General features: G+C 39.5%; 1 protein-coding gene across 1 annotated transcript in view; it reads right to left on the bottom strand.

The window, feature by feature from the left end:
* Positions 1-1,371: 1,371 nt before the first annotated feature.
* The window catches only part of SNX7 (sorting nexin 7), a 51,612-nt gene continuing 25,703 nt past the window's right edge, over positions 1,372-27,280 (bottom strand). The window contains exon 9 of the mRNA XM_080407125.1: positions 1,372-21,949. Coding sequence (XP_080263251.1) covers positions 21,869-21,949 — 81 coding nt within the window. The 3' untranslated portion in view covers positions 1,372-21,868. The remainder of the gene's footprint in view (positions 21,950-27,280) is intronic.

Here is a 27,280-nt window from a genome sequence, read left to right as displayed (position 1 = left end):
CTTAGGGCCTACCTAGTAGTTTATAGATAATAATACCCAATTAAACTGTATAGTTTTTCTCAACACATCGCCTCCCTGAAACAGTCTGGTAGGTGAGGAACCAAACAGAGCATGTGGATGTTTTGTTTTTATTGATTCAGTGTCAATAAATTCTCTCTGGTACCAAACTGATGCCATCTGAATAATCCTTTCTTTTTTTTTTTAACTATTTCCCCTTCAGAGGTTAGAAAACAAAATTCACTTTTTAATGGGGCTGGGACTAGAAAGAACCTTATGTGCAAGAAATGAGATGGGGAATTTATCCTGAGTCAATCATGCACTTTGCCCTCTTTTTACAGCTATTTCCAACATTTTACTGAGTATTTATTGTAATGGTTATTGCTGACACTTGTGAGTGCTGTGTACTGTTCATAATCATTTCTACGTCCGCAGTGCACCCTCTGTGCCCAGGGGTGTTAAAAAAGACTTCTCTCTTCTTCTACAGAGGTCATTTTGGGCTTTCAAGAGCTAATATTTCCACCCCGGCAATTTTCCTCTGCCTCCCTTTCCCTCCTGCTGGGTTGGGAAGCAGCTGTGTGCCATGACTCAAGCTAGCAACCCCCCAGCTGTCACCTTGCCCTGTCACAGCAGTGCTAGGAGTGCCATTCAAAGGACGCCCTTCGACCGCTCCTGCCAGCGGCACTTCTGAAGGAACTTACTGAGGAGCTACTGTTTTCAGCAGGAATTGTGACCCCCACAACGTATGTTAGACATTTTATTGGGAAGATCAGAAATACTGTATTGCAGAAGTCACCTTCTGTTGGGAAGAAGGATGGTTCAGAAAAGTTTCTGATGGAATTGCAAGTTGTAGTTCACCCTTTCGATTTCTGAACTTGGAACTGGTCTCTTTATAGCTGCCACTCCCCTTCATGTGCATTTCAGAACAAACATCTTTGCTCTCTGAGGCTTCTTATTTTGATGTTTACCACACTGTGAGGGGCTTGGCATATTTTCCAATACCTGCATTCTCTTTAGACAGACTAGACAATAGTGTTGAAATATGTTTGGGTTTTTTCCTTATGAGCAGCACCATCTTCTGTGTCCCTGATTTCTGACACATGAGTAGTCAGGTATGTCAGACGTTTTATCCTGTGGCTTTTTACAATGCGCTGGCAGCTGGTACGTGGGCTAAGTGAAAAGAGAAAGGGCAGGGCTGTGTTGAAGCAGGTTTCCAGCCACCAGAAAACCCCAGTGTTAAAGTCAGGCTTTTAGCAGCACTGTGCTCAGTTTCTTAGCTGTAATATGACTGTGGTGTTACCTGTCTTAATGTGTGTGCCGTGCTCAACAGATGAAGCTATAGGAAAAAAAACCCAACCACCTCATCCTCTTCAGGGAAACAGAAGCAAAATATTTCGTTGAGCAAGTTGAATGCATATTTATGAAAGAAAAGCAAAAATACTGAGAGGAATGAATAGTATGTGTTGAGTAGTGTTATAATAATTTTGCAAAATAGACTTCTCTTCCAAAGGAAGACTGAATCTACTTTGGTGTGGCAACAAGTAAAAGAGGCCATGATGAAAGTAAGCAAGGGAGGAAGGGAGAAGCTCCAGCCACCTGGGAGCTGTTTCCATGTATACAAAGGATTTGTTCTGTGAGGCAAGCTTAAAACTGGTGACTTCTTAAATTAACTCCAGGCATCTATTACCATAGGGTTTTGCTGAAGCTAAGAGCTTAGTGAGATTCAGAAAAACTAATTAGATGTATAGATGATGGAAGTGTTCATGATTATTGTAGATAGGTTTTCAAGGTATTTATGGTATAATTAAACCATTAGGCTAAGGAAGCAATCTTAGTCCTGAAGAGAAAACTTCTCCTATGCTATTGTTACTGCGTATTTCCTCTTACCCAGCCTTCTGTGAAAAATCTGGTGCTGATATCCACCAGAGAGAGCATACAGGACAAAGCTGATCTCAGGTCAAGTCTACACTTACAAATCCTCTCTCAGCTATTTTATATCTGTGATTTGTCTACAAATGACTTAAAAAAAAAAAATGTTTAGTATTTACAGCTGTTGAGATTGGAAGTGAGCAAAGCATTATGTGGCATCATTTCTACTTTCTGCCTGGCTAAATATACAACACTTCATGAAGACAGACCCTTGGTTTGGGTTGTTTTGTTGAAGTGGGTTTGGTTCGTGATTAAATACATGGTGAAGTCCCATTGTAATGGGGCAGTAATGTTACAAGTTTGACAAACATGATTTGTGTAGCGAGCAAATAGTGTGTAGATCATAAATAGCTAAGGAAAATAACATAAATTTTAGTAGGGCATAATGTAAGGAGCAGATGTTGGAGTAATTTTCATAGTGTTTTGGTACCCTTCTTGTCTTTTCTGACTGTTAAGGTAGACAAGATACAGTTGCTGTACATGCAGCAACAAGGCATGCAAATATCCCTCTTTACTTCTATTTAAGAAATAATTCAAATACTTATTTAGTAAGTAATAATAGGAAAGTATTAATTGAAATATGACAAGTTGGAACGAACCTGTAAATAAGTCCGATGTGGGCAGCATCTGATCTTTCTATAGTATCACATTCAACATTAGTTTTATGTATTATTCCTTTGTGCATGTTGCAAAATCAGTCTTATATCTGTCCACTGGGATGAGGACGTATGGGAGCGGGCTGCAGGCTAGACGGGGACTTATTTGAATTACTTTGAAGTTTTTTGTTTAGCATTACTACTTAAGAGTTGTTTTCTTTGCCAGACAGAATTCCTTCTGGTATTTAAAACTGTGGAAAACATTTTCTTTTTTTTTTCTTTTCAATGGGAGTGTGAACAGTATTGGATATTAAAGAAATAGCAATACAGCAAAAGGTCATTATTTGTTGCAGTGCTAAACACAGAGACAATAAATGATTCCATACATTACAAGAATGTGAATCACTGAAAAGAAATGCATCTTGACTAAGGTGCAGTTAGTGAAAGTGTGATTTAAGAGCTAGAGGTGTTTAACAGTTGCTGTAAATCACCCATAATTTTAATATTCCTTGTAGTGGTTTAGTTTAAGTTGTATAACATTCACACTTGCTCCAAAAGGAAGATGTACGCTGTGGAAAGAGACTGGATCAATTTTTATATCGATCTGCAGTTTACACAGGGGATTTGACTGCACCAGGATCTGATGCTTTTCCATTAATTCAGAAATAAAAAGTAATAAACTGCAGTAAGTCTGATTAACCCCAAAATTAGTTTTAGGAGGATCAGTAGTATCTCAAAAAAATAAATACATTGTTATCTCTTCCACTGGGATTTTTCATTTGGAAAGACACAGCTATCTGAATACACTGTGTGTGAACTGAGCAGATCTGACTGTAACATTTTAGGCTTATTGTATAACAAATAGTTTGCCACAAGACCCAAGAGGAGGATATTTTAGGGCAAAGTATTGAATTCCTGTGGGTTATCATTTTGATGTCGTTAATTACATGTACAGCTGTAAGCTTAAGGAGTTCTGTTCCTTTTGGCAAAGATTCATCAATGCATGAAATTGTACAAAACGCCCTGGTTTTTCATACATGAGATTTCCTTAGTTACTGCATTTCAAAAAACCCTCTTCACTTGTATTTCCCTTTGCAATTGTCTTTGCTACAGGAAAAGTAGTGTGTTCAAAGACAGTCATTTAATTTTGATAACATCAGAGCTGTAATATTTTTGCTTCCTTGCAATCAGATCTATCTGTTTCTCTTAGGTTTTCAATGAAGTACATTCCCGTGACGAATGCCACAGGCTGCAGAATCCTTGATGTTAAGCTGTTGCTCTGATTAAGAGATAGGCAGCCAGCAAATTAGAAATGCTGATCCTCAGATGCCGAGCTGGAACTTTGATTAGTCACTAGCAATAAATATAAAAGTCCTATCAAAATATCTTCCTCACTCATAGATAAATATTATGTGTTATGCTTGTCTCTTTTGCAGCGATCCCTCCTGTTCTCTGCAAAGTTGACCAGCAGCCAAAATGTGGCACAGCGGCAGCAAGCAGTACAGTGGTCCATGAAATATTATGTCAGTTATGTAAGGATGAAGGGCATAATGTACATAAATCAAGTGCCTTGTGTGGATGGTTTACCTGGGCCAATCTGTTTAATATTAGTTTTTCTCATGGTGTGTACTGTTTCATAATGGATAATCTAGTCTGTGTGGCTTCTCTAGAGCCCCATTCAGCTTCGGAATCTCCCTCAATGGGGTGCACAGGCCAATATCAGTGTGTTTTTCAGATGCTTTTGCAAGTGATCTCATTGCTGCCAGACTCGTGGGTGGTGCCCAGGGGCTCGCCAAGTGGGAGCTGCAACTCCAGGCTTCCCCTAGCACTGCCTGGGCTGGAGCGCAAGGTGTTCCCACGTGGAGAGCTGAGACAGGTCTATAGGAAGAGCTTTAAAGTACCAAACTACCAGCTGCCCCCAGGCCTCTGGGAAACACCTGGGTCTCATGCAGGGCTGCACCAGTACAGGGAGTCTTACAGAGCCTTGCAGGGTTGATCACACCCGAGCAGCCACACCAGCAGATCACCAGGGCATAAGGGCCAAAATGGCTAGGCCAAGATGTCTGTTTAAATGCACTCTTGCCCTCCTCTCCGTTGGAGTACTGTACCATAGAAAGCTGTAACCTGGAGTACTGTGGCAATGGATGGCAGTAGTGGCAAGGAGGGACAACAGGCTGTGTAAGCTTTGATGCCGTAATAATCCTTGTATGTACAAATGAGGTGTTGGTCATAGCAATTATGTAAACATTGATTAATTACTTTCATAGTAGTTTTCAGCTGTCTTTTATATTGTATAACTCAGTTATAACAGTGATAACTGTGAAAAAATCAGTAGTATTCTGATTTCATAAGGATCTATTTTAAAGTTTAATTTTAACCCTTAGCTGCTTGATTTACTTCCTGTTTAATAGGAAATCCATCATGTGCTCAAAGAGCAAGTTCTGTAAATTTCGAGACAAGAGGGAAAAAAAGGAAACATCATCCACATAAATAATGAAGTTGAACCCCTGATTTAAGTTCAAAGCTTAATTCAGCCTTAACTATAGAGCTGCAGCTGGCATCTCATAATGAAAACTCTTAAGTGGCCTGTTGAATTTATCCTCAATGTCCACAAATGAAGTTATAAACTTTCTTTAGAGCTTCACTTCTGCTTCAATGCCTGCCCCTGGTTTTAGATCTGCAGACTTCTCAATAGCCCTCTGTTTCCCTGGCTTCGTGGAAAGTTCGATAGCAAACCTGCAAACATCCCGTGTATTTAGCTCTCTGCAGCTGTGCAAACAGCACAATGCATTTTCAATATTCTGCTTTAAACATGCACATGGATAATTGAACTTCAAAGCAACAGCTCTGCTAATTCTTTTATGAAGATGCAAATTACTAGTGTGACTTCTCACCAGATTGGGAGCTTAATGGAACAATCAGTCTGATCTAAATCTGCCCCGAGGCATGAGCACAGTTGGGGGTATTTCTGCAAGTCTTATCCATACTTTAGTCACTGGCAGGGTGCAAAACTAACAGTAGCCTGGAGTTACCAAAGTTTTCACGTTCAAATCCCAACACTGGAGTTACCTCCCCTTATAACCTATGTTATTTCAGGAACACTGGCCCTGATTCTCATAGTATTTGCAGGAATCAAGCATGAAGATAAAATTTTAACCAGGGAAAAAAACTCAGTGTCTTCTCAATACTATGGAATAATGGGGTATTTGTTAAATTCAGTGTCTTCTCTTTCAGCAAAACCGTGCTCAATGGTTGGTAAAATATGTGGCATATTCGGCTCCATTATACATATTTCCTGGTATATTTTTTTAAATGAGCCTTAACTTGAGAAATGTTTGGCATGTTCCCCTCTGACCATTACCATTGTACAGCCAGCTTTTAAATGAAAGACGGAAAAATACATTAGGTGCCTTCAAAGGCAGCCAACACAATTTACCATCTTGCTTTCAGATTCACAGAAACAGATATGAAAGTTTAGCTTCTAGCTATTGGGAAGTCCAACTCTAATTAATTCAATATAGAAAATCAAGGCCAGAGAGGAATAAATGGTTTTGGGTTGTGCCTTCACACTATTGCCTGTCTCCACACGTGCACCTAAAATAAGATTGAAATAACAGTTTTTTTCTTAAAGGCAAGATATTATGAACACTTGAAAATAAGTGCAAATTTCAACTTTGAAGTACAATTTGAATTTCCATGGAAGGCTACATAAAAAATATGGCCTATCTTTTCAAGTAGCTGGTAATTTGGGATACAAGAAGAGAATCTTCCAGTAAGTGCTAAGGATCTGTGGGCTGAGATTTTGCACCTTTTAAAGGTCTCCCCATCTGAAACGCATTTGTGTGTAGAGGGAACTGTCTAGCTGTTCTTCAGGCCTAAACATGGCTGTGATTTTCACATGTTTTGACAAGCTGCCAGCTTCTCAAAGGGAATACAAAGAGGACAGCTGTGCTGGTTTGGGCTGAGATACAGTTAATTTTCTTCACAGTGGCTAGTATGGGGATATACTTTGGATTTGTGCTGAAAACGGTGTTGATAATACAGGAATATTTTAGTTGCTGCTGAGCAGTGCTTACACAGAGCCCAGGCCTTTTCTGCTTCTCACACCACCCCACCAGCGAGTAGGCTGGGGGTGCCAAACAAGTTGGGAGGGGACACAGCCAGGACAGCTGACCCCAACTGACCAAAGGGGTACTGCATACCGTATAATGTCATGCTCAGCTGGGGGAAGGAGGAGGAAGTGGGGGACACTTGGTGTTTGTCTTCCCAAGTTGTGTGTGATGGAGCCCTGCTTACCTGGAGGTGGCTGAACACCTGCCTGCTGATGGGAAGCAGTGAATTAATTCCCTGTTTTGCTTTGCTTGCATGCACGGCTTTTGCTTTACCAGTTAAACTGTCTTCATATCAACCCATGAATTTTCTCACTTTTACTCTTCTGGTTCTCTCCCCCACCCCACCGCAGGGGACTGAGTGTGCAGCTGTGTGAGGCTCAGCTGATGGCTGGGGTTAAATCACAGCAGTCCTTTTTGGCACCTAATACAGAGCTTGAAGGGTTCAAGATAACAACAGGTTTGATTGGAGTGTGCTAGATTGAGTTTGTAGCTGTTATTGCTGTTTAGCTATTAATTGGCAGGCTTCTGTGCTTGCCATAAGGCTTGCTTGCCTTACTGTATGTTAGAGTTTAGTGCTTGCTAATGGCTGCTTTTTGCTTTTATTGTTTGCTGTATTGCTTATCATCTTACTCTGCCTGGTAACATTCTGATAACAGCAGTGGTGATGTGCCTGGGCTGGCAGGTGGCCAGAGCATCACTGCTATTTCTGTGCTGCTGTACTGGACAAGCTGGAACTCCAGTGTGAACTTGAGTCAAAGGGACTGTGACCTGTGGATGAGTCCACATGGGAGCAGGATGCCCCGAAGCATCTGTGGCCATGCATAAGTCCACACCAGAGCTGATACATCTTGAAACATCTGTGGCTGTGGTTATGTCTGCGTCACGGCAGATCTGCCTCTGAAGGGATTGTGGCCCAAGGATAAGTCCATGTCAGAGAAGGTACATCTAGAAGCATCTGTGGCTGTGGAGAAGTCCATGCTGCAGCAGGTGCAGCTTAAAGCATTAGTGTCTGTGCATGAGGTCGTGCTGGAATACGTCAAAGCATGTGGCCATGGATAAGCTCACAACAGAGTAGGTACACCCCTGGTTGGACTTAAGCCATGGGTAAGGCCATTTGTAGCAGGTTTACTTCTGAAGGTACTGTGGCTGTGGGTAGGGCCACACTGGAGCAGGTCTATCTCTGAAGGCATTGTGGCCCTTTGAAGTGCACCTGTTCCAGCATGTCCTTATCAAAGTGACCATGGCCGTGGATAGGTCTATACCGCAGCAGATATACCCTTGGAGAGACTGTGGCTCACAGGTAAAGCTTCACTTGGAGCAGGTACATCCCTAGGGGACTGCAGTCTGTGGATAAGTCCAAGCCGAAGCAGGGTGAAGGGGAGGAGTTCATTGCAATGCTAAACCTTACGGTCTGTCCAAAGGGACCAGGGGTGGAGATTGTAATCGTTGTAACCCAGGATTTGAGTTGCATGTTGTAGCAATAACTATAGCAGGAACCACAGGACCCAATGGAGGACAAGTCTTACAAGAAGCAGTGCAAGTGCTTAGATGCTGGCTGAGGTTAAACCATGACAGTGGCAAAGGGTGAAGTGTGGCATGAGAATTCTTTTTCAGGAGGTGGACATAGCAACAGAGGTACTCCTGGCAGCTCATTAGTTCATACTTTACTTGCACTAATGCTGGGGCCACAACAGGTTGTCCTGTATAATACTACCGTCCCCCTTGAAAGCCAGTCAGACTTTACCAAAGAGAAACTGCTCCTCCCTGTGCGGTGCCAGTTCTATGCATCAGAGCCACAGTGCCACTGAGCTGGCACAGAGAGTGGACGTTACACATGGAGTGTGTAGCATTTACTTATTTATCATCTCTTTTTTCTCTTCTCCTCTCTACTCTTTGATCAGAGACTCTACGTTTTTTATTCTACCTCCTTGTGCTCCATTTCCCAATCTTCTTTTCTCTACTGAGTTATTTCCTCTGGGTCTTATTTCATGTTCATTTTTCACAGCATTTTTTTGAAGCAGAAAATGCATCAAAGATGCTTCAAGTTTGCGCTGAACTTTAAAAACTACAGTCTTTGAGGGACTTCAGGGCTGAGGTGGATTCACTTCCCTCCTTGTTGAGGAGGATGAGGTGGGCCTGGTGTGTCTGGTTGGTCAGGCAGCCTTGGCAGGCAGGGCAGGTGCTGTCCCAAACAAGGACCAGAACAGAATAGGAGCAGTCTGGTGGGAGCTGCTCACCCAAGTGTAAAAAACACCACAACCTGCCACCTAACCACTGCCACCATTGCTTTGCCTCACTGATGGGAACACATTTACTTTAAAGATAATCTGAAATTTTCCCAAGCCTCAGTGTTTGGTATGCAAATGAGAAATGCTGTGAGTGATAGAAAAAGCCCACAGTAACAAAGGTGCTCTTGTAGTGTGTTACTAGCAAGCAGCATGGAGGTGAGCAATGATGACCTTCAAAAGCTGCATGGAAGTAATGATGCAGCTCCACTGCTAGGGCAATACCATGCAAACCAGTTGTGTGAGCTAGGGAGAGGGAAGCTGCTAGATGGTAATTACCTGTGCTCTCCCTGGGAGCTGGCACAGGTGAGTGTCCCACTACAAACACACGTGCTGTCACACCCTTCCAGGAATTTACCATCCCACCTAATTATCCTCTTAATAGAAAGGAAATGCTAAAAGCCAGTGCAGCCATGTGCAAGCACCCCTGAAAGACATGGCCTGCTGGCACTTCTTTAAATCTGGCATTTAAAATTGCTCAGACAGATGGAACAAAAGTATGTAATAAAATGTGACATTTTATTTTATCATCTATATTTAAGTGAATTCTTCTGATCATTCCCACTGTTGGTAGCACTGAATGGGAATCGGATTCTGACACTTTGCAGTTTATAAAACCCAACTCCAGGGGTCAGACAGAAAAACAATAATTAATTACAGGATACACATTCATCCACAGAATCTGGCTACTGTGGATGACAGCTAAGCCTAACAGAAAAAAATGACACAGTTCCAAAAAGTCATAGCTCTGTAGTCAATCATTTACAGACTACTTCTCAGTACCAATTGTCTGCTTTGTGGTCTTCCTTATATATTTTTCTATGTATCAAGTTTATTAGAAATTCAGAAAGAAAAAATATATTTGTTTTCCTCACTGGTTTAACAAGTTAGTCCCACTTGTTTGCTTTGGTATGTAACAGAGCACCTTCTCTGTCTTCCTTAAACGCAGCTCCATTTGATACATGCTGTCTCTCCCTGTTAGTGTTTCACTCCCCGCTGCCCTGGACACACTCCCAGAGCCTCTGCAGAGCACAGGTATAGCTGGCAGCTGTCACAGACCACAGCAGATAGCCACACTGATTTAGCTTCCAACTTTTTATTCAAGAGAAGCTAACCCTGAAGGTCAGCACTCCCCACTTAGCATTGTTAACAAAAGGAGGTGGAAAATTGGCATAAGCACAGAGTGAGCCCTTATGCTTTGAAAGATTGCCCCCCACCTATCCTTTTCCAATTTGGTCAGGGACTTCAGCAGCAATTATATCACTTAATGTTCATTTAGTACTAAATTGGCAATATTAAGCAGTAAATGATTGAACTTTTAATTAGCAATTAAATTAAAAGCAGCCTCCTCACTGCAAGAGAGATGTCATTGAGAATGAACTTAATATCTGAGAGTATTTTACAAACAGCTTTACTGCATTTTATAGGTGATGCTTTTCTGGGGCTTGGCCCTGAGTTTGTGATGACTACTTGCTCCTACTACAAACATGAATGGTTTGCATCCCTAGGACATACCAAAAATACATGTGCAGGTGTAAATATTAATTCCACTGTAGCAGCAAGTAGAAGTCCCAGCTTCAGAGCAGAAACTGCTGTGTTAGGTGCTTTATCAGCAAAACCAAAACACATCCTGGCCTTGAAAGCTGACAGTCTAAGACATAGATGCTTAGACAAATGCCTGGAAAAAAATAACCATGCTACTACTAAAATTTGTGGTCAGTTTTTTATTTATGGCACCAATTTTCTCACCGAAGAAATCAAAGCAGCCAAGAAAGCACTGCCACCTGTATATAAGGTGCAGAAATGAGCTGGAAGCTGGGGATGCAAGGGAGAGATTTGTCAAAGGATCTTCCCTTGAGTATCTCCTTAACAGAGAGCTTTATACTCTGGGACTCTTGCTTGGAAATGGCAGTTGCCCCAACAAGATCAGACAATGACTGCAAATCTAGCTGCTCACAAGTGGGCAACGGGGCACAGGACCTGTTGTTCCTGCCAGATTTTGAACTCCTGAAAGCCTAGCCCATCACTCCCCAAAGTGTGTCATCCGTCATCCATGTAAACACAGCACCCATACCCTGGGTGCCACTGGTAGCTAAAAAATGTGTGGCTGAATCTAAATGAAGCCTCTTGTTTGTGTTCCTCTGCTCCAGCGTCAATGCTGACCTCTTGGTGCTCCAGCATTGATGATGCTACAAGGGAAACTCTCCGGCAGTCATTGCTCTCAGTTATCAGCATTATCTCTTCCAGGCTTCCTGTAGGCTGGCTATGTAAATCATATGTACAACATCTAATTTTTAAGGAACTTGTCACTTGGGGTAACCTGTGCTGTTTGATGGTGCTGAGGAGTGAAGGGAGAACCTGAATGAAGACAGCATGGGCTAGTTGAATAAGCTGCAAGCTCCCTGGTAGCACTCTCACTGCTTAATGAGTTTGCTTTGACCACTGACTGTCATGTCCTTCCTTTCCAAGCAGTCTAAAAATACGCTCTTATTTGGTAAGTATTTTTTTCTATATCAGAATTTTTAAGTGAACATTGAGTATTTTCAGGAAGCCAGTTTCAAATGGAAGCATTTTCAGCAGGTGCATCAGACACTGGATTAGAAAAACTTCTGTCAGGGAATGGTTGGATGAAAGTTGAGGTTTTGCCACTTGGGTTTTTGGTTGCACCTCTGAACAATACACAGGCCAAGAATTATTTGCAAAAAATTGTTCCGCAATACATTTCAAATAATGAATATTTCAAGGAAATCATTATGGACCATACTTGAATAGGAAAAGAGGCAAAATAGTTGATAAATTATTTATGCAGCTTTAGCACTAATGTAATAAATATTACATGGTGTCGGAGGGGAATGAAGGATTTTGAAGTGAAGAAAGAAATTAACCATGAAGGAAAAACACCTGAAAATTGGAGAAGGTGAATATGCAGATTTGAGATATGTGAATGATAATGAAGAGACTAACAGGAGAAAATAAAAAGGCTGACAACTACAAATCACTTTGAGAGACAAAAATACTCTTCCTCTTTAGTCCTTTTTCTACAGAGAATATGCAAACTTCTCAAACTTCTTTCAGCTCTGTTTAAAAACATAACAATGAAAACAAAGGAAGACCCCCTAGAGTTAGCCAGGTGGGAACATTCCTAGATCTGGCTAAAGGGAATTACGTGATCAGAAGTACTAATTTACAAAAGGGCCATAACATTTGGAGAAAAATACCATTTTGAATATCAAATGGTGTGTCACTTTTATTTTGCAAAGTGACTTTTCTTACAAGTTTAATACTGAATTAGGATAATAGGGTTGTATATTTTTTAAGGACAGAATCCATAGGGCTTTGTTATGCTTCGGGTAGGCAAATTCAGCAGCATTAGCTGCCACCACATCTGAGCGGTTAGTCAAATCTGCTCCAACATACCGCATATCAAGTGACAATGCCATTATTCCTTGTTTGCTGTTTTGCTCAGGTATAGCGTGTACAGATTCTTGCTGATCTTTTAATTTCGCTCTTCATTTCAACATTTGAAAAAACAGTATGTTTTTAATCTTATTTTTGTGTTGAGAAGAGGATTTAACCTTCCCCCCCACGCCCTGGCCCCCAAATCCCTTCCTGTTTACCTTCCTTTTCAACAGTAAGTAGAAAATGAGAGAGAAGAGAGGCAAGTTTAAAAAGCCCAACATATTCCAAACAGATTTTGATAAAACTAATTTTTCTAGAAGTGGAAACAGAGACACATTATACATTTTTTTCCCCACTGATAATGGACTTGGGCTTCTTTTAACCTCAGGAATAACATATTAAAATGAAATGTTTTATGTTCATCATTTCCGTAAATGTCTCATTTACAAAATCTGTCATGGGCACACTAGTCTCCTCCTCATTGGACATTTACCAGCCTTGGCATATCAATCCATCTTTTGCACATCTGCTCAGAAAGTGTAATTAGTTATACCCATATGCTGCAGAAGTACATGATAAAACTGAAGAAACAGAAAAAGCCAGGAGACTTGACAGCCTTTCTCCTTCCTACTATGTGTGTTTTGTTGAAGATTTAGAAAAGTAAGAAGCTTTTCTTGCCCTGTGCCACAGGGTGGGGATATCACTGTGGCCTAAGCAACTTCTAAGAGATTAGGCAAAAGCAATTCATAGTTTATTCTAATACTTCTGGTTCTATTCACTTGAGAACAATTATTTGTACTGTAAAAAGATGTAGTATTCCCCAAATAGACATACCTTCTTTCCCTGGTCATTAACATACTTATGAACTCGCCCTTGCAAAGAAATGATAAATAAGGCAGACGGGGATCTCACCTGAAGTTTTTTGACATGAGAGACCCAGATGGGAAGTTCTTGCTGCACAAAATGACACTCGTCTGTAGCAAATACGAAAGCTCTAAGTTTGTTGATCATCTTTTTGACAGCCATGCTCAGTTTTACTGGCAAGTGGCAAAGGAGACAGGGACTACAATCCAAAACCAAGCTGTGCCTCAGCAACCAAATTTGTTCAATGGCATCTTTGTGCTACTTTGGCTCATGGGCAGAGCTGTTCCACTGACCAGCATTCAGCCCCTGCATTCAGTGGTGATGTTTCTGCAAAAGGGCTGAGCAGAGGGCTAGTATAATTCCCTTGAACTTTACTCAGTTACAGGATCTTCTAAAATTTGCTTTTTTCACTAAAGTAGCGTTCATTACCTTGCATTCATATTAGGCTCTTCTTTCTTAGGACACCATAGTTCAAGGCTATAGATACTGGAATAAAGCTGTTACAACTATGATTTATCCATTAATCCCAGCTTCTTCAACGTTAGCCCCAAAGGATGAAGTATGTTCAGGGTATGCTATAGTTCCATCTCCATGGCAAGAGATTTGCAGCCATTCTCAAAATCTGCTGTAATGAAATATTAGTTTATTTTTTTCCTGGATGGTACGTTATCAACCTCAGTGACATTTTTTAAAACCCAAGATTACAATTCAATTCATAAGAAATTTGAGCTTTCAATAGGAACTCACCATCACAGTGTGGAGCAGAAGCCACTGGTCACTAGTTAAATGATACAGTACAAAATGAATGCTGAATTCTTTCAACTCTGTTTTCTTGCTTTCTTACTGAAATCCAAAACAATGTCCCTCTGTTCCCATAAATCTGAACAAATTTTTGGTGATTCAGCATTACAGAAACACCTTTTTAAGTTCATCTTTGACACATCACATTTAGTTGTTATATATGTTGTTCAATGGCTGTATATTTTTCTTAAAAACTAAACAAAATGAACTTTCACATTATTAGTATTATTTTACTTCAGTAGGGGGTTCAAAATCAAAGTGCTGTACCTCCATCCTGCCACTTTTCTTTTGGGATTAATAGGGAAAAATGAAAAGCTCTCCTAATTACAGAGATTCAGCTTTCTTTATAAACTGGCTATTTTAAGATCTGTTTACAAGATCACAATATGAAACGTCGTTCAAAACCAGTGTGAATTGATTACATCCTTCTGAAGAACACGTAGCAGTAGAATATGCATTTGTAGCTGTTACAGTGCCCTATAATTAAGGCTTTATTACGCATGTTGCTGCTGCTGGAGAACAGCTGAGATACTTAATATGAGACAATGGAAAATGCTTGTCCCCCCACCCCCCCAAAAAAAAAAATCACAGCCCAACCTTTTAGAAACAAATGGCAGAAACATTGTGGTCACTACCACATATAAGTAAGTCAAAATACTGGTTGTATTCTGCTCCAGTTTCTTTTTAATGAGCAATTTTCCCACAAATACTATTAAAAATTTGAATGTTGCTTAATTGGGAGACTTCCTATTAGAACAGCTGAACACAGTCTTTGGTCTTTTCATTCATTTCCAAGGATTCTGATCACAGGATGATGATGGAGTGGTCAGCAATCACATCGGGAATATTCACGTATCCCAGAATGAATGAACAGACCAAAAAACAAGAGGCACTCTATAAATACATTGGCATGGTTAGAATCACTCAGGAAACTCAATTCTGCTCTGAACTGATCTCACATTTTTTAAGAAAACAAAATTAATACTGAAATGTTCCTTGCACTGAGAAGCTCTCCACACAGATGAGCGAGCTAAATGTCAGCTGCAGGCTTTATGGGCACACAGCCATGCCATGTGACACTGCACTGGCCATTTCATGTGGTTATTTATACCTGTGTTCCTACATCCTTGCTATAAAATAGCTGTACTACAAATAATAAATTAGAATAATCTAACATCTGGATCTGTGTTATTGGAGAGGGACTCTCAAGGAAAATCTTTACAGCCTTGTGGTTTATTTGTTCTTAATAAATACTTTTGATAAATGATACAACATTATTAAAAAGCAGATATGAAATAATATAGTTTTCCATAAAGGTCATCCATAAGACACATGCTTCTAAGGGTAGATGAACATATATAGCAATAACATTGATCAGCTTTGTCAAGTTGCCAACAATGACTTGCTGAGCAGTGAAGCCAGAATTCCCATAGCAACCCTCACAAACTTAAGACACAATGCATTTGGTGGAGGTAGCAAGCCATATAAAGTAGGAACAGGAACATTTCAGTTGAGGGTTAAAAACTAAGCTAAATATAATTTAAATCATGAAAGCAAATATCCTTCTAATTGTATCCAAGGTATTTTTTTCCTTGCGTACTATTTTTGATCTTCTATATTCTGAAATCTATGTAGAGACTGCAATCCAAGTGACGGATGACAGTTATCTTAGTACCACTCCCAGAATGTGAGTAATGACACAAAGTACAGTAGCTCTTTTGGCTCCTCAGCATCTCTGTCAGCGATGGGGCAGCGCTGCAGCTGAGAGCTGGGGTTACCTTTCCCCAGCATGTGCTGGTTCCCAGCCCTCCAAACCCAGCCCCTCTGCCAGCTCCTCTGTCAGGGGACTACATACCCTGTCCTAACGGGTTGTAAAAGCCCTATTAAACCTAGGTGAGGTGCTCAGTGGGTGAGCAGGAACCAGTGTGGGACTTGTAGGAAGTGGCTTTGCAGCTGTTATGGAAAGGGCAGGAAAAAAAAAATCAGGGAATGTCTTCTGTTGGCGTCTCTGCATTTTAGGCAGATTGTGCATGGCTTTTTTTACATTGGTTAAAAGAAGCAGGCTAAGACTTGCTGGTTGGACCCACTACTGCCTTCCTGTATTAGATCCTCTGGCTAGAGTTGATGCTGGTCAGTACTGAGAGTCTCTCTGCTTCAGCAAAAACTCAGAAATGAAGGAAAGCCTAATATAAGAAAAAAGGCTGCAGTTTCAGTCTTCAGCAGAAGGGTATTTCTTCATTAGCTGTACCCATATGTGACAAAATGAGGCACAACTGTATTTATATAATATTTTAAAATTCTGTTAACAATTGCATGCTATAGTGCACAATCATAATCACAGAAGATGATAAATTAGTTGCTTTTTCTACTTTCACGCCTCCCCTTTTGTATTTCTCCGTTATTTTTCTTCCCCACAATGAGATGGTAACAAAAATATGTGCAATCACAGGAATAAAGCCACATGCTGGACAACCTACTTTACTATGTTAAGCTGTCACAGTTAATTTGCTTATAAAATTTGTACTGTCCTGTCAGTGAATGCACACATAGTCTCCACAGAGCTATACTCACATAGCTGTTTTCTTTCAAAACCAATTACAAATCTTTCTCTAACCCTGCTTTAGCCTTGTGCCTTGCTTTTATGGCAGCAGAGTATCTGCTACGTCTTTTTGTTCATTGCAAAAGGTATTGCTGGTGGACAAAAGTAGGAAAGGATGTACTAAATTCGTGTAGTAGTTTTTCTTTTCATAGAATTACTGTCAATTTTCACTGTATTTCATAGACTCAGAATACTTTTTAGGCTGAAAGGGACCTGCATAAACTTCCCTCATTTGGTTTTTATTAGATAGAAACTTTGGACTCCTGTGCTGTGCATACTGAAGTATCAAGCAGTAAAAAGAGGTGAAAAAACATTAGCGAGTGAAATTTCAGTGAGCTGCTGCTCATTTAGGTAGTCCCTGCCAGCCTTAAGGGCTCAGTACCAGCTTTGTGGGGCCCAAGCACCTGGGCAGGAGGTGCTGATGTTTGGAGCAGCTCTGGCTTTGTCTTGTAATCCAGCAGCCAAATAATGCAGTGCCTGAGAATAAAGAAACATTTCTTCACTTAGAAGTAAGGAGCTTTGTGATAGTTGTACGTGTACAGAGCTTCTTGCTCAGCTCTCATTCTACATACTATTTTGTTACCTTCTGGTGAAAGCTTGATTTATTATTTAAATGAATGCAATTCCAGAGTACAAATAATAAAAATATTAAACATCTTATTTATTTTCATTTGCAAAAAAGCCTGGTGAGATGCTTCACTTTTGTAAAAAAAAAAAATAAATAATCATCACATTATAACATTGCAACCATGTATTTTTTGATTAAAGAAGCGAATTCAAAAAGGCAATTCAGTTGCTCTTCAAGCTGACGTAGTGTTATAACAATTACTTAAAGAAAAGTGAATCTTCCCTACACCAGGTAATCAACATTACCTTGATTCCAGGGAGGTGTCTTAGTTTGGCATTTACAGGTAATGGCTTACTGGCAATTCTTGGTTAATTATTAATGCAGACATAATGATGCTTATTCCTTAACTAACCTTCTAAGCAATACAATTATCAAAGGAATTATCCCTGCTGAAAACTCAGTGTCATGTAATAGTCTAGATCAAAAATGTTAAACCTCGAAGTATGGCTTTTTGCCTGTAGGAAAACTAATGTTTTTTGATTGTTTCCCCCATTATATTTTAAACAAGGATATCCTTTTACAGTTCGGCATTTCTTTAATTGTGTACCTTGCCTAAAACAGGATGTACCTTCACATTTCAGGTCCCCAAACCCTCCCTGGAAGTTTGTGGTGTCACGTTCAGGTTTGGATGAGCTGCCACTTCTCTGTTCCTCCCAGTCAGGCAGAGCCACTGCCAACAGGGGGGCTGCGCCCCAACATTGGTGCAGCTTGGAAAAGCAACACGATAGGTTTCTTGAATGAGTTTAAGGTTCAGTTTGTTGGCCAACATTTCTTTTACTCACTCTGTATTTAATAACCTTCTCTACCTCTCCAGTAGCTGAGAAGCTTTTTGATCTTTGTGTATGTTTTCAGTCTAACGAGAGAGAGAAATGCGTTGTTTACAGGCCCTAGGTACGAACCGCTGTGGTATGTTCAAGAGGCATGTTCTCAGCAACTGACCTTTTCTTCTGTCTTGGAATTGTTTCCTTTTTATGGTGAAGACACAAACCATGATGACTGAACTTTGCAGCCCTACAAACTGTGCAACCACACTTCTCCTTGAGGAAGCTCGTGGTTAGCCAGGAGCTGGGTCTTGCACACTGAACTGAGCAAAATGAGGCCTCTTTTCTTTTGTTTAAATAATTATCTGACTTGTGCTTTCCAAGTACCTGTACATAATTTCAGAACGCTTTAATGGGCACTTTGAAAGTAAGTCATGACTACCTGCCAATGGTTCTGTCTCAGATGCTGGGCAGAAAGGGCATCACTGCAAAAAAATGAGCCAAGAAAACACAGTCACATTTTCTTTGCCTGCCTAAGGAAGCTGATAAGCTGTGCTGCTTCTGTATTCTGCAGGTGGTGATTATCTAGCTAGGAAACTGAAGGTGCATTCGAATTTTCTATTTTACAGTAAAACATTAATGTTGTTTTTGAAGTGATCTCACATAAATTTCAGAACAAAACCCACACAGCTGGATGAGAAACTTTCTACCACTCAGAGTTGTTTCATGCTCTCTGCAAACAGACATACTAAAACATCGCACCATTTTTACACTGATTTCTTTTCTTGAAGATCAGTTTTGCCTTTTAAGTGTTTAATTAATTTCAGTCTGCAATCTGCATAAAGAAGTCTAGGCCTCTAGATGAAAGCTTGTAGCTGTAAGCACCTAAAAGTTGAACACCTCACTGGACTTCTGGCACTTCGGAAATTATTTAAAGTGGTGGGCTCTAACAAAGCTATGTGAAAACAGCAGAAAGAAAATCCAGTAAGAATAGGCAGATTGGTTTTGAGTAATCAAATAATTTAAGCACTTTCTAAGTATTAGCCTAAGGAAGGTGAGACTTCATGAAAGAAAAATCGTTGGAAATAGATTTAAATATACAGTAGGCTTTCTAAAATTATACTTTGCAGAAGTATATGCATAACACAGAAAGGACAATGTTTGATTTTACTAACAACAGACCTTGGTTTTGCATGATGATAGTGCTACTAGAAGTCAGAAAAACATGGTCACAAGAAAGCCTCTCTATAACTGATCACTAAAGCCTTTCCACCCGTAAGTTATGGCCTAGCTAAAAAGGAAAAGAAAGTAAAACTAAATCATGAACATAATGAACTGCAGCCCTGTGTTTACCCAGAATGCCAAATCTCCAATGATGCTTCTGATTTCCAGATGCCTCAGAGAGCAGCTTTTCTGCTCTGGCAGAACATACAGATAAAATCAATGCAACGCACTTTGGCATGAGGAGCCTGGATTAGGGCACGGTATTTAATTTTTGGTTATACTTATCCTTCCAGGTAAGACTGTTCAAGCTCAATTTCTTGAACTTTTGCTTATCTGGTATTCAGAGTGTTACTGCTGTCTGTCTTGTTGGAATCCTGTTTATAGGACTGTACACTACTGAGAGATTAGGAGCTAAAAACAGCAGGCAAAATTGAGTATTAATAAATGCAAATTAATGCTCACTGGGGAAAACTCAATTCTCCTGTATATACACACTGATGGAAATTAAATTATTTAGTAACCTTCAGAATAGCTCTTAATGTTAGTGGACAGTTCTATGGAATGGCAGCTCAGCATTCAGTGGTACTTTAAAAAATAAATTAGGAATTAATAGGAAAGAATGATGAAAAAAATAAAAGCATCATTATGTCAACAAGTACATTTCTGGCGTGCCTGCATTTTGAACATTGGTTGCAGCAGAACTAGAAAATACAGAGAAGAGCAATAACAATGAGCACAGATGTAAAATGTCCTTTGTACAAGATATTAAGGTACGTTTTTTCCTCTGGGGAAAGAAGCAGCACTTGGAAGACACAATAGAGGTTTGTAAATTCTTGAGTGGCACAGGGAAGACAAATAGGAAACAATTGTTCATCTCTTCTCACAATTTAAGAGGCAGAGGGCGTTACCTGATATTGGGTAGCTGGGTTAGCCAATCACAAAATTGATTTTTCCTGCAAATTAAATTGTGGAATCCATTGATATTCAGCATGGTAAATACTAGAAATTTAGATGCGAAAAAAAAGAAAATAAAGCACAGGGAAAGGCATTAAGGGCTACTAAGCACATTGACAGAAACACTGATACTAAAAAATAAAAATCAGCAGGAAGGATATGGAAAAAGAGCATAGTCCAGCCATGTTGTTCTTCCATGCCTCCTGTGAGCATCCACTGCCAGCACTGCTGGACAAGGACACTGCGTGGCACAGCCCTTGGGCACCGCACTGCCTTCCTAACGTGGACCCAGGTCCTGTCTGTGAGTTGTCCGTGCTGGCAGAGATGCATGCTTCCTGCAGCAGCATTTCAGAAGCATCTTAACTGCTATTTTATAGCTGAAAAAAAGGAAAAAAAAAAAAAGCTGACCTTTCATTAATACTGCATGGAGGCAGCATGAGAGCAGTCTTCCTTCCATTGCTGAAAAGGCCATACTGGTATTCCAGGATCCACTTGCAATCTACATTTCTTAAGATCAAAGCTACACGATGACTTGTCCAGCTTGGACAGGCCCACGGCCACCCACGTGCAGCCATGTGCTTGGGAACTGACCCTCCGCAGCCATTAGGTCACTGGCAAGAGCAAGCTCACAAAATACAACCACAAAAGGCAGAGGTGACAACTGAAGCCCTGCTGTTCTGTAAGGCCAGAGCTGCAGTTGGGCTGTCTCCATTCTTGTACCTCATTCTTTCCATATTCAGACTTAGACTTGCTCAGACCTCAACTACCAGGGAGAAGAACTGCAGGAATTAAAAATGCAGACTGACAGACCTTTTGGGTGGAATAATTCAATGACTGGAACACTTCAATGCATATTGCATGAGTGAATCAGCTAATCATTTTAATGCAAAACTCTCTTTCCCTTTCTTATCCCTTTCTCTTCCACACTGGCTATCCAAAGAGGAAGGAACTTAAGGATTTCAGGAGGGTTAGCCATGGGAGTAAAAGGTTTGATCCTGCAAACTCCAAATGGAAGCTCCTGTGTTGGCAGGATCAGTCCTGTGACTAATGTATCATAGCAGAGAGAGTCTGTTTCATGAACTGTCAGGGTTTTCTTTATCCTTTAAAAAATGACAAATTGAAGATGTTTAATAGATACGTAAGTACTGCAAACTGAAAACTGAATTAACACCACTTTAAAGCAGCATCAGTCTCACAGCACATGTTCAGCATCATTCCGTACCATGTTGTCATCAGGTGACTAGCACAATCTATTGAAATAATCCTAAAGAGCTCCTTGAAGACTACACTAGGTAATGTTACAATACTGGAAATTACTCAGCAAAGAGAATATAATAAGCATGCTAAAATACCAAAACAATTCTTAAAGACTAAGTTACAGAATGAAGACAAGCTTTCCTTATTAAATTTTTTTATTAAAATTGAGCTATTTTTACATATTTAAAATATTTTATATCCAAATTTTGCAATATTTATGAAAACAATTGTATGCAAACACTTGCATAAAAATATGTAAAATCACAGCTAAGCAATATAAAGCAATACATAGCATGTTCCAAAATGTATTTCAGGACTAGAATACCTGAGTTTTCAATAAGCTGGTTTCCTGCATTTCACTGATTTTTAACAGTTAAATTTAATAATGTATCTGATCTCGTATAAAGCACTTTGGTTGGCAGAAACTGCATGGAAAAGGCAGAGATGGAGCAGAGATATTACTCAGGGTCTATCTTCAGAATCTGCTTCCACATGAAGATCCACTGTTTGAGATGCTAGGAAGGACTCCCATGTAGCAAGGCACTTAAAAAAAAAACAACACAGATACATATGAATATAGTGCATAGGGAGATTTCTGTAAAACTGGCAGCCAAGGAGAGAAAAAAGAAAAAATAAATAATCACAGAATACATAAGCATTGTCACAAACTGCTTTTTGTGGGACTATGGTAAAAGCAAAATATGGTTTCCTAGGCAGCTAAGTGATATGCAAAATGTTAGCCAACATGCTGAGTGAGCTGTAAAGGTCACTTTTACATAATGACAAGCGCACAGTGTGAGCATCATAATTGTATGTGTTAGCATGGAAGATGCTAACATTAATTATGCTCTTCTTTAATCTCTCCCTTTAGTTACAGGCCAAGATCTCTTCCAAATAGAAAGCACACTGTCAGGCAGTTTCCTTGTAATCTCTGTGGATTCCTATTGTATAGCCAATTTTCTTTCCAAGTTAAATTAAAACATTTTTTTTCTAAACACAGAGGGAATTAATTTTTCCCCTGAGTAATGGGAAAGAAATGGGACCAGAAAGACGGGGGCTGGAGGGGTGGGGAAATTGTCATCCTTACAACACATGGCATTTTTCTCCTCATGGAAAAACATAATTGTACAAACTAATTTTTGTATTTGAAGCACCAAGATTGTAGGCAGTAAAATGGAAAAAAAAGAAAAAAAAATCCCCAAATGACTTAGGTTCAATTTGGCTTAAGTGAGTGTTGGCAGCTTAGCAAACCATTATAAATCATAGATTAGTGTTGAGAGTCATGGCAGGGCTATCGCTAGGCAACCTGTGGTGTGGTGATGCTTGTTACTCAAAGTACCAAGTTTCCACTGTTTCAAGTCTGTCATTAGAACATGGCAGGCAAATTCATGCAATAATTTTATTGTTTTGATGCTATTGAAAAAAAAAATGAAATGGAAACGTTCTAATAAAAAGTTGACTTACACATTCACATCTATTGCTCTTGACAGTGAAGCTTATTTACTACTTACTGTACACCGTTTTTTTCCTGAAGAATGTGATATACAATAAAGTCTTCTGAAATTTATCAGGAAATGTTTTCTTTTATATTAATTAATTTTATAATTATATATTAATTTTATATTATCTGAACTTTTAATTAAATCAGTACCTTGAAAACAGCATCGTTTCCTGAGTGAAAACTTTTGCCATAAGCTATTCAAGCCATAGTAATTTGCTGTGCCCACCTACAATGAAGTATCTAGCATCCATCTGTCATTGCTTAGGAGACACAGACAATATGTTAGCATTCATGCTGCTTGAATACAGCCACTGAACTCTGTCATGTTAGACAGCTCTAGTGAATGACTTCAAAACTCTGCCATTAAATATGCAGATTTAATCATACTGCATTAAAGAGCTCGGGTCCTGGTATTATTGCATATCCATGTGCAAGCAGACAAGTGGGAGGATCTGACAGTCATGAATAATGTTAAAGTATAAGCTCAAAAAGCAAAATGAAGACACACAGGATGACTGGACTTGGGGGAATCCATGATGACACAAGGACACAGAACCAGGGATGCCCATAGAATTATGAGTGACAAAAGTAAAAAGAAAAAGCAAACAAAAGTCAGCAGTGATGCCTCTGAAGACACACAAAAGTAGAAGACGTGGGTCTGCAAGATAATGATAGGCTAAAACAGTTGACTGACTTAAGAGATTACAAAGAACAAGTATGTGGGAGCTTATTTCTGCAGAGGTTTTTGTTCATCAGACATGTTAGAGACTGTTCCTGGGGTTTTTATATATTGTCCCCTAGACTATGGAAACCATGAATCTATTCCCCCAGTCTTTCTTTTCCCATCTGGCTGACAAATTCCCCAACTAACTTCTGCTGCGTTTGCACACAACATTATGCTGCTGTTCAGAGCACATCTAAGGTCTGAATTACTGTGAAAAGAAGAATAACAGCGTAAGATTCATGTGGAAATCTGCTTTCTCCACTGACTTTTTGAAGAAATTTATTTTGAAATGGTAAATCAGGGAGAAACTGTGAAAATAGTGCTGGCATGAATAGTGATCTGCAAGTGTTGCAAGCTGATTTCTGACTTAAAAGGTCTTTTTGACCTTTTGTATAAAGCCTTTAAGGTTTGATCATTAGATTCTCCCCTACTTCATGTGACACTGTGGCAGGTGAGTCTGTCTGAGATGCCTGAGCTGGAAAGGTAGCATCTTGGTTTTAAAATGTCAGTGAGGAAGCTGCTAGCAACGTGTCTTCACTGTGGTGCTCAGACTCCGACTTCTGTTCGCTAGATTACCTCAGCCTGGATTACCATCCTAGAAAGCTGCAAGGCACATCTGTTTTCCTAGGCTTTTTCTAGGTGTGGGACAAGAAATGATCGCTGTTTCTTGAAGAGCCTTTTGCTGGCAATGACGACTTTTTTTGTCTGAACCACAGTTTAATTTGTACCATGTAGCTCCATGTTTTGTCATTCTGTAATTTCAGTAACGTGAATTAAAATACATATATCAGCACTGGCTAGAATGTAAAAATGGCTTTCTGTTATCTTTGCAACGCGGAGCCAAACTGCACGTGTTAACATGCAATCACAATATGTTGCTTAACCAGACAGATACAATCTACTGAAATCTTTCCAGACCAAGATCCAAAGCATTTTTTCCAGTTACATAAGTTATTCAGCTTTTAATTTATCCTTGTTTATAAAACCAAAACACATTTTCCAAAATGTAAGAGCAATGGTGGCTCATTTCACTGTCAGACATCACAGTGCTGCTACAGCTGACAAGTTTTATAATTAACCATACCAAAACAAAACTAGGTCTCTGTGCCTTAGGCTCAAGCTTTTTATATTGTGCAGCATAAACTGCATGAACGACATTTTGTTAGTGATGTATACTTCAACATTATTACAGAATGATTTTACTTCATTCTCCAGGGAGGTTTAAAATGGAGATCTAAATAGAGGATCAGCCATCTTTTTTCTAAAAAAAGAAAACCCAAACCTAGGAAATTAAATGTGCATGCATAGGACTGAAATTCGTAATCCAATTACTTGTAAAAGCCCAGCAGAAGATATAAAAAAGCCTAAATACACAAAATGAAATAGCAACAGCTTAAATAAGGCTACTTCACCTAAAATATTCACATTACTAATGCAGGTCACACCTCTATTCTGCAACATCTTTCTTAGAAAAAAAACAGAAAAAAGGTTTTCATATAGTACAATTACATATCTAACTCAAAAGGAGATATGAAAATAGAACATGTAGTAGGGATCATAAGAGCAGCGGTGTGTCACATGCAATGCGTGTTTCTGTTCCAGTTCCCTGTTTTCCATGGTTGAAGCCTTAAAAATACCATTCAATGATGGCATTTTCTGGAGTAGAATCCGAAAATGAAGTCTTGTGTGTGTCTGAGAGAGAAACAAAAAGTACTTCCCTAGTTTCTGGGTGCAAGGAAACAAAAACTGGAGTGCACAGAAACAGTGATTTCCACTTGAAAAAATGTATTCCTAAATGTATTTAAAAGAAATTTTATGGTTCAAAGATGGATTCTGGCTTTGAAGCAACATTCACAGAGACAAACTGGCTCAGCCATGTGGGAGCTTTTGAAAATCACATGAAGTTTGTTAGCTAAGTTCCCAGGCATTGCTAAGGTAGGATGTGATCAACATGCATGAGCAGCCAACCTTTTGCTGGGCAACCAAATGACTAATTAAATGCATCACTTCAGAGGCCTCCAGGACAAACAACTCTCATATATTTTTCTGCAGCCTTTACTAGTTAGAGATGTACAGAAGGGCTCTGGAGTTAGAGGGAATTTACCGTAATGGGGAAGGGGTATTGTTTTGCCCTAATGAATCTTTTGGATCGATTTGTGTCCGTACAACATGTAGGTTACAGAAATAAACTAAATTATGCTTGAAATAGTTAAGAAAATCAGGAAGTTATGTATAGTTTTGGAAAAGAATAAGCTGTGTCAATACCAACAAGAATCCAGTATAACAAAGATAACTTCAGCTTTCTATCTGATGAAGCTGCAAAGGTTTAACAGGATTAATCTTACATGAGAAAAATAAAACTGGAGGCAATGCTTAAAAGCAAAGGCTCATCCATGCACAAGAAAATACATGTTCTTTCAATGCCGAAACTAATTATCATCCTACATTATGAAAAGAACCCAATCTTCCTGCATTTACTAGAGTGTCTCATGGGCAGTGGAAAACCAAACTGTGGTACATTTGCTGGATTTATAATGTCTAACCAGTCTTTGGACTGGGCTGCAAAATCTAGCCACTTACTCGGGTGTTTTTCCTGAATAGAATAGGTTAACAAAGTTCTTTGCTGAGAAAAATTAAAGTGTTTCTTTTTCTTTGATGCTGTAAATATCCTAAAGACTTTAGTAGACATGTGAGAAAAACAAAAGGAAAAACTGAATAGATGTTTAATTGCTATTGTTCTTTGAAGCCAGACTTCAACATTGCCTGGTTTGATTTTGCTACTTTGTACCAGAAACATGTTAGCTAAATAATAATACCACTACCACCACCACTACCAATAACTTTGTATCTTGCTTTGGTTTTAGTAGGGCTGCATCTTTAGGGCTTTGCAGAATATCTAATCCTAATTTAAGAAAAATCACCCTGGTGACAATCAGCCTTCTCAACTGTAAGCTCCACCCTGTGGACAGCCTGTGATTTCAGCTGTTTGGCAGACAGCTCTTCTGGACTAAGGTGTGACAACAGTGTCACACCACAGGCATGGGAAAAAGGAATAAAATAAATGGTACGGTGTTAACAAATGGTTCATTCAGGAACTTTTCTCTGTCAGGCAAACAAATCGATGCTATTTACTTCAGAAATAGGAGTAAAGTTCTGAATTTTTTAAAAGTAAAACCTTTTTCATATTGCTTCAGAAAATCCTCCTTATTTCAGCAATACACTTACAGTCATTATTAATACAGTATGTTATTGGCTTTAAGCCTTTGTGGAATACAGGGAGACTTAAGCATATATTCAACTCTTTTCCAGATGCAAAGAAAAGGAAGTAGAGAACTCTATGAACTCTTGAAACCAGCTACAGGAATACCAAATACTTGGTCAGTCATGGTAATTCTTGGCTACTAAATAACATTATATTTAAATGTATTATAACATAGCTCATACATTATCGCAGGAAAGCCTTCATTCTCATAGGCCTGCATAGGAGCACCCTGTAAATTTGCAACACTGGGCTTTAATTAGTGTCTTTGTTACCACAGCACTGAGAGACACAAAGAGATTATCGGTTCCACAACTGCAGAAACAAGGGAATACTTCTTATTCAAGTCTATTAAATGCAGATGGTCAGTAAACTGGAAGGCTACAGAAA

Source organism: Falco punctatus (assembly GCF_963210335.1).
Source record: "Falco punctatus genome assembly, chromosome: 11".
NCBI classification, from domain to species: domain Eukaryota; kingdom Metazoa; phylum Chordata; class Aves; order Falconiformes; family Falconidae; genus Falco; species Falco punctatus.
This window is presented reverse-complemented; position numbering and strand designations above follow the sequence as displayed.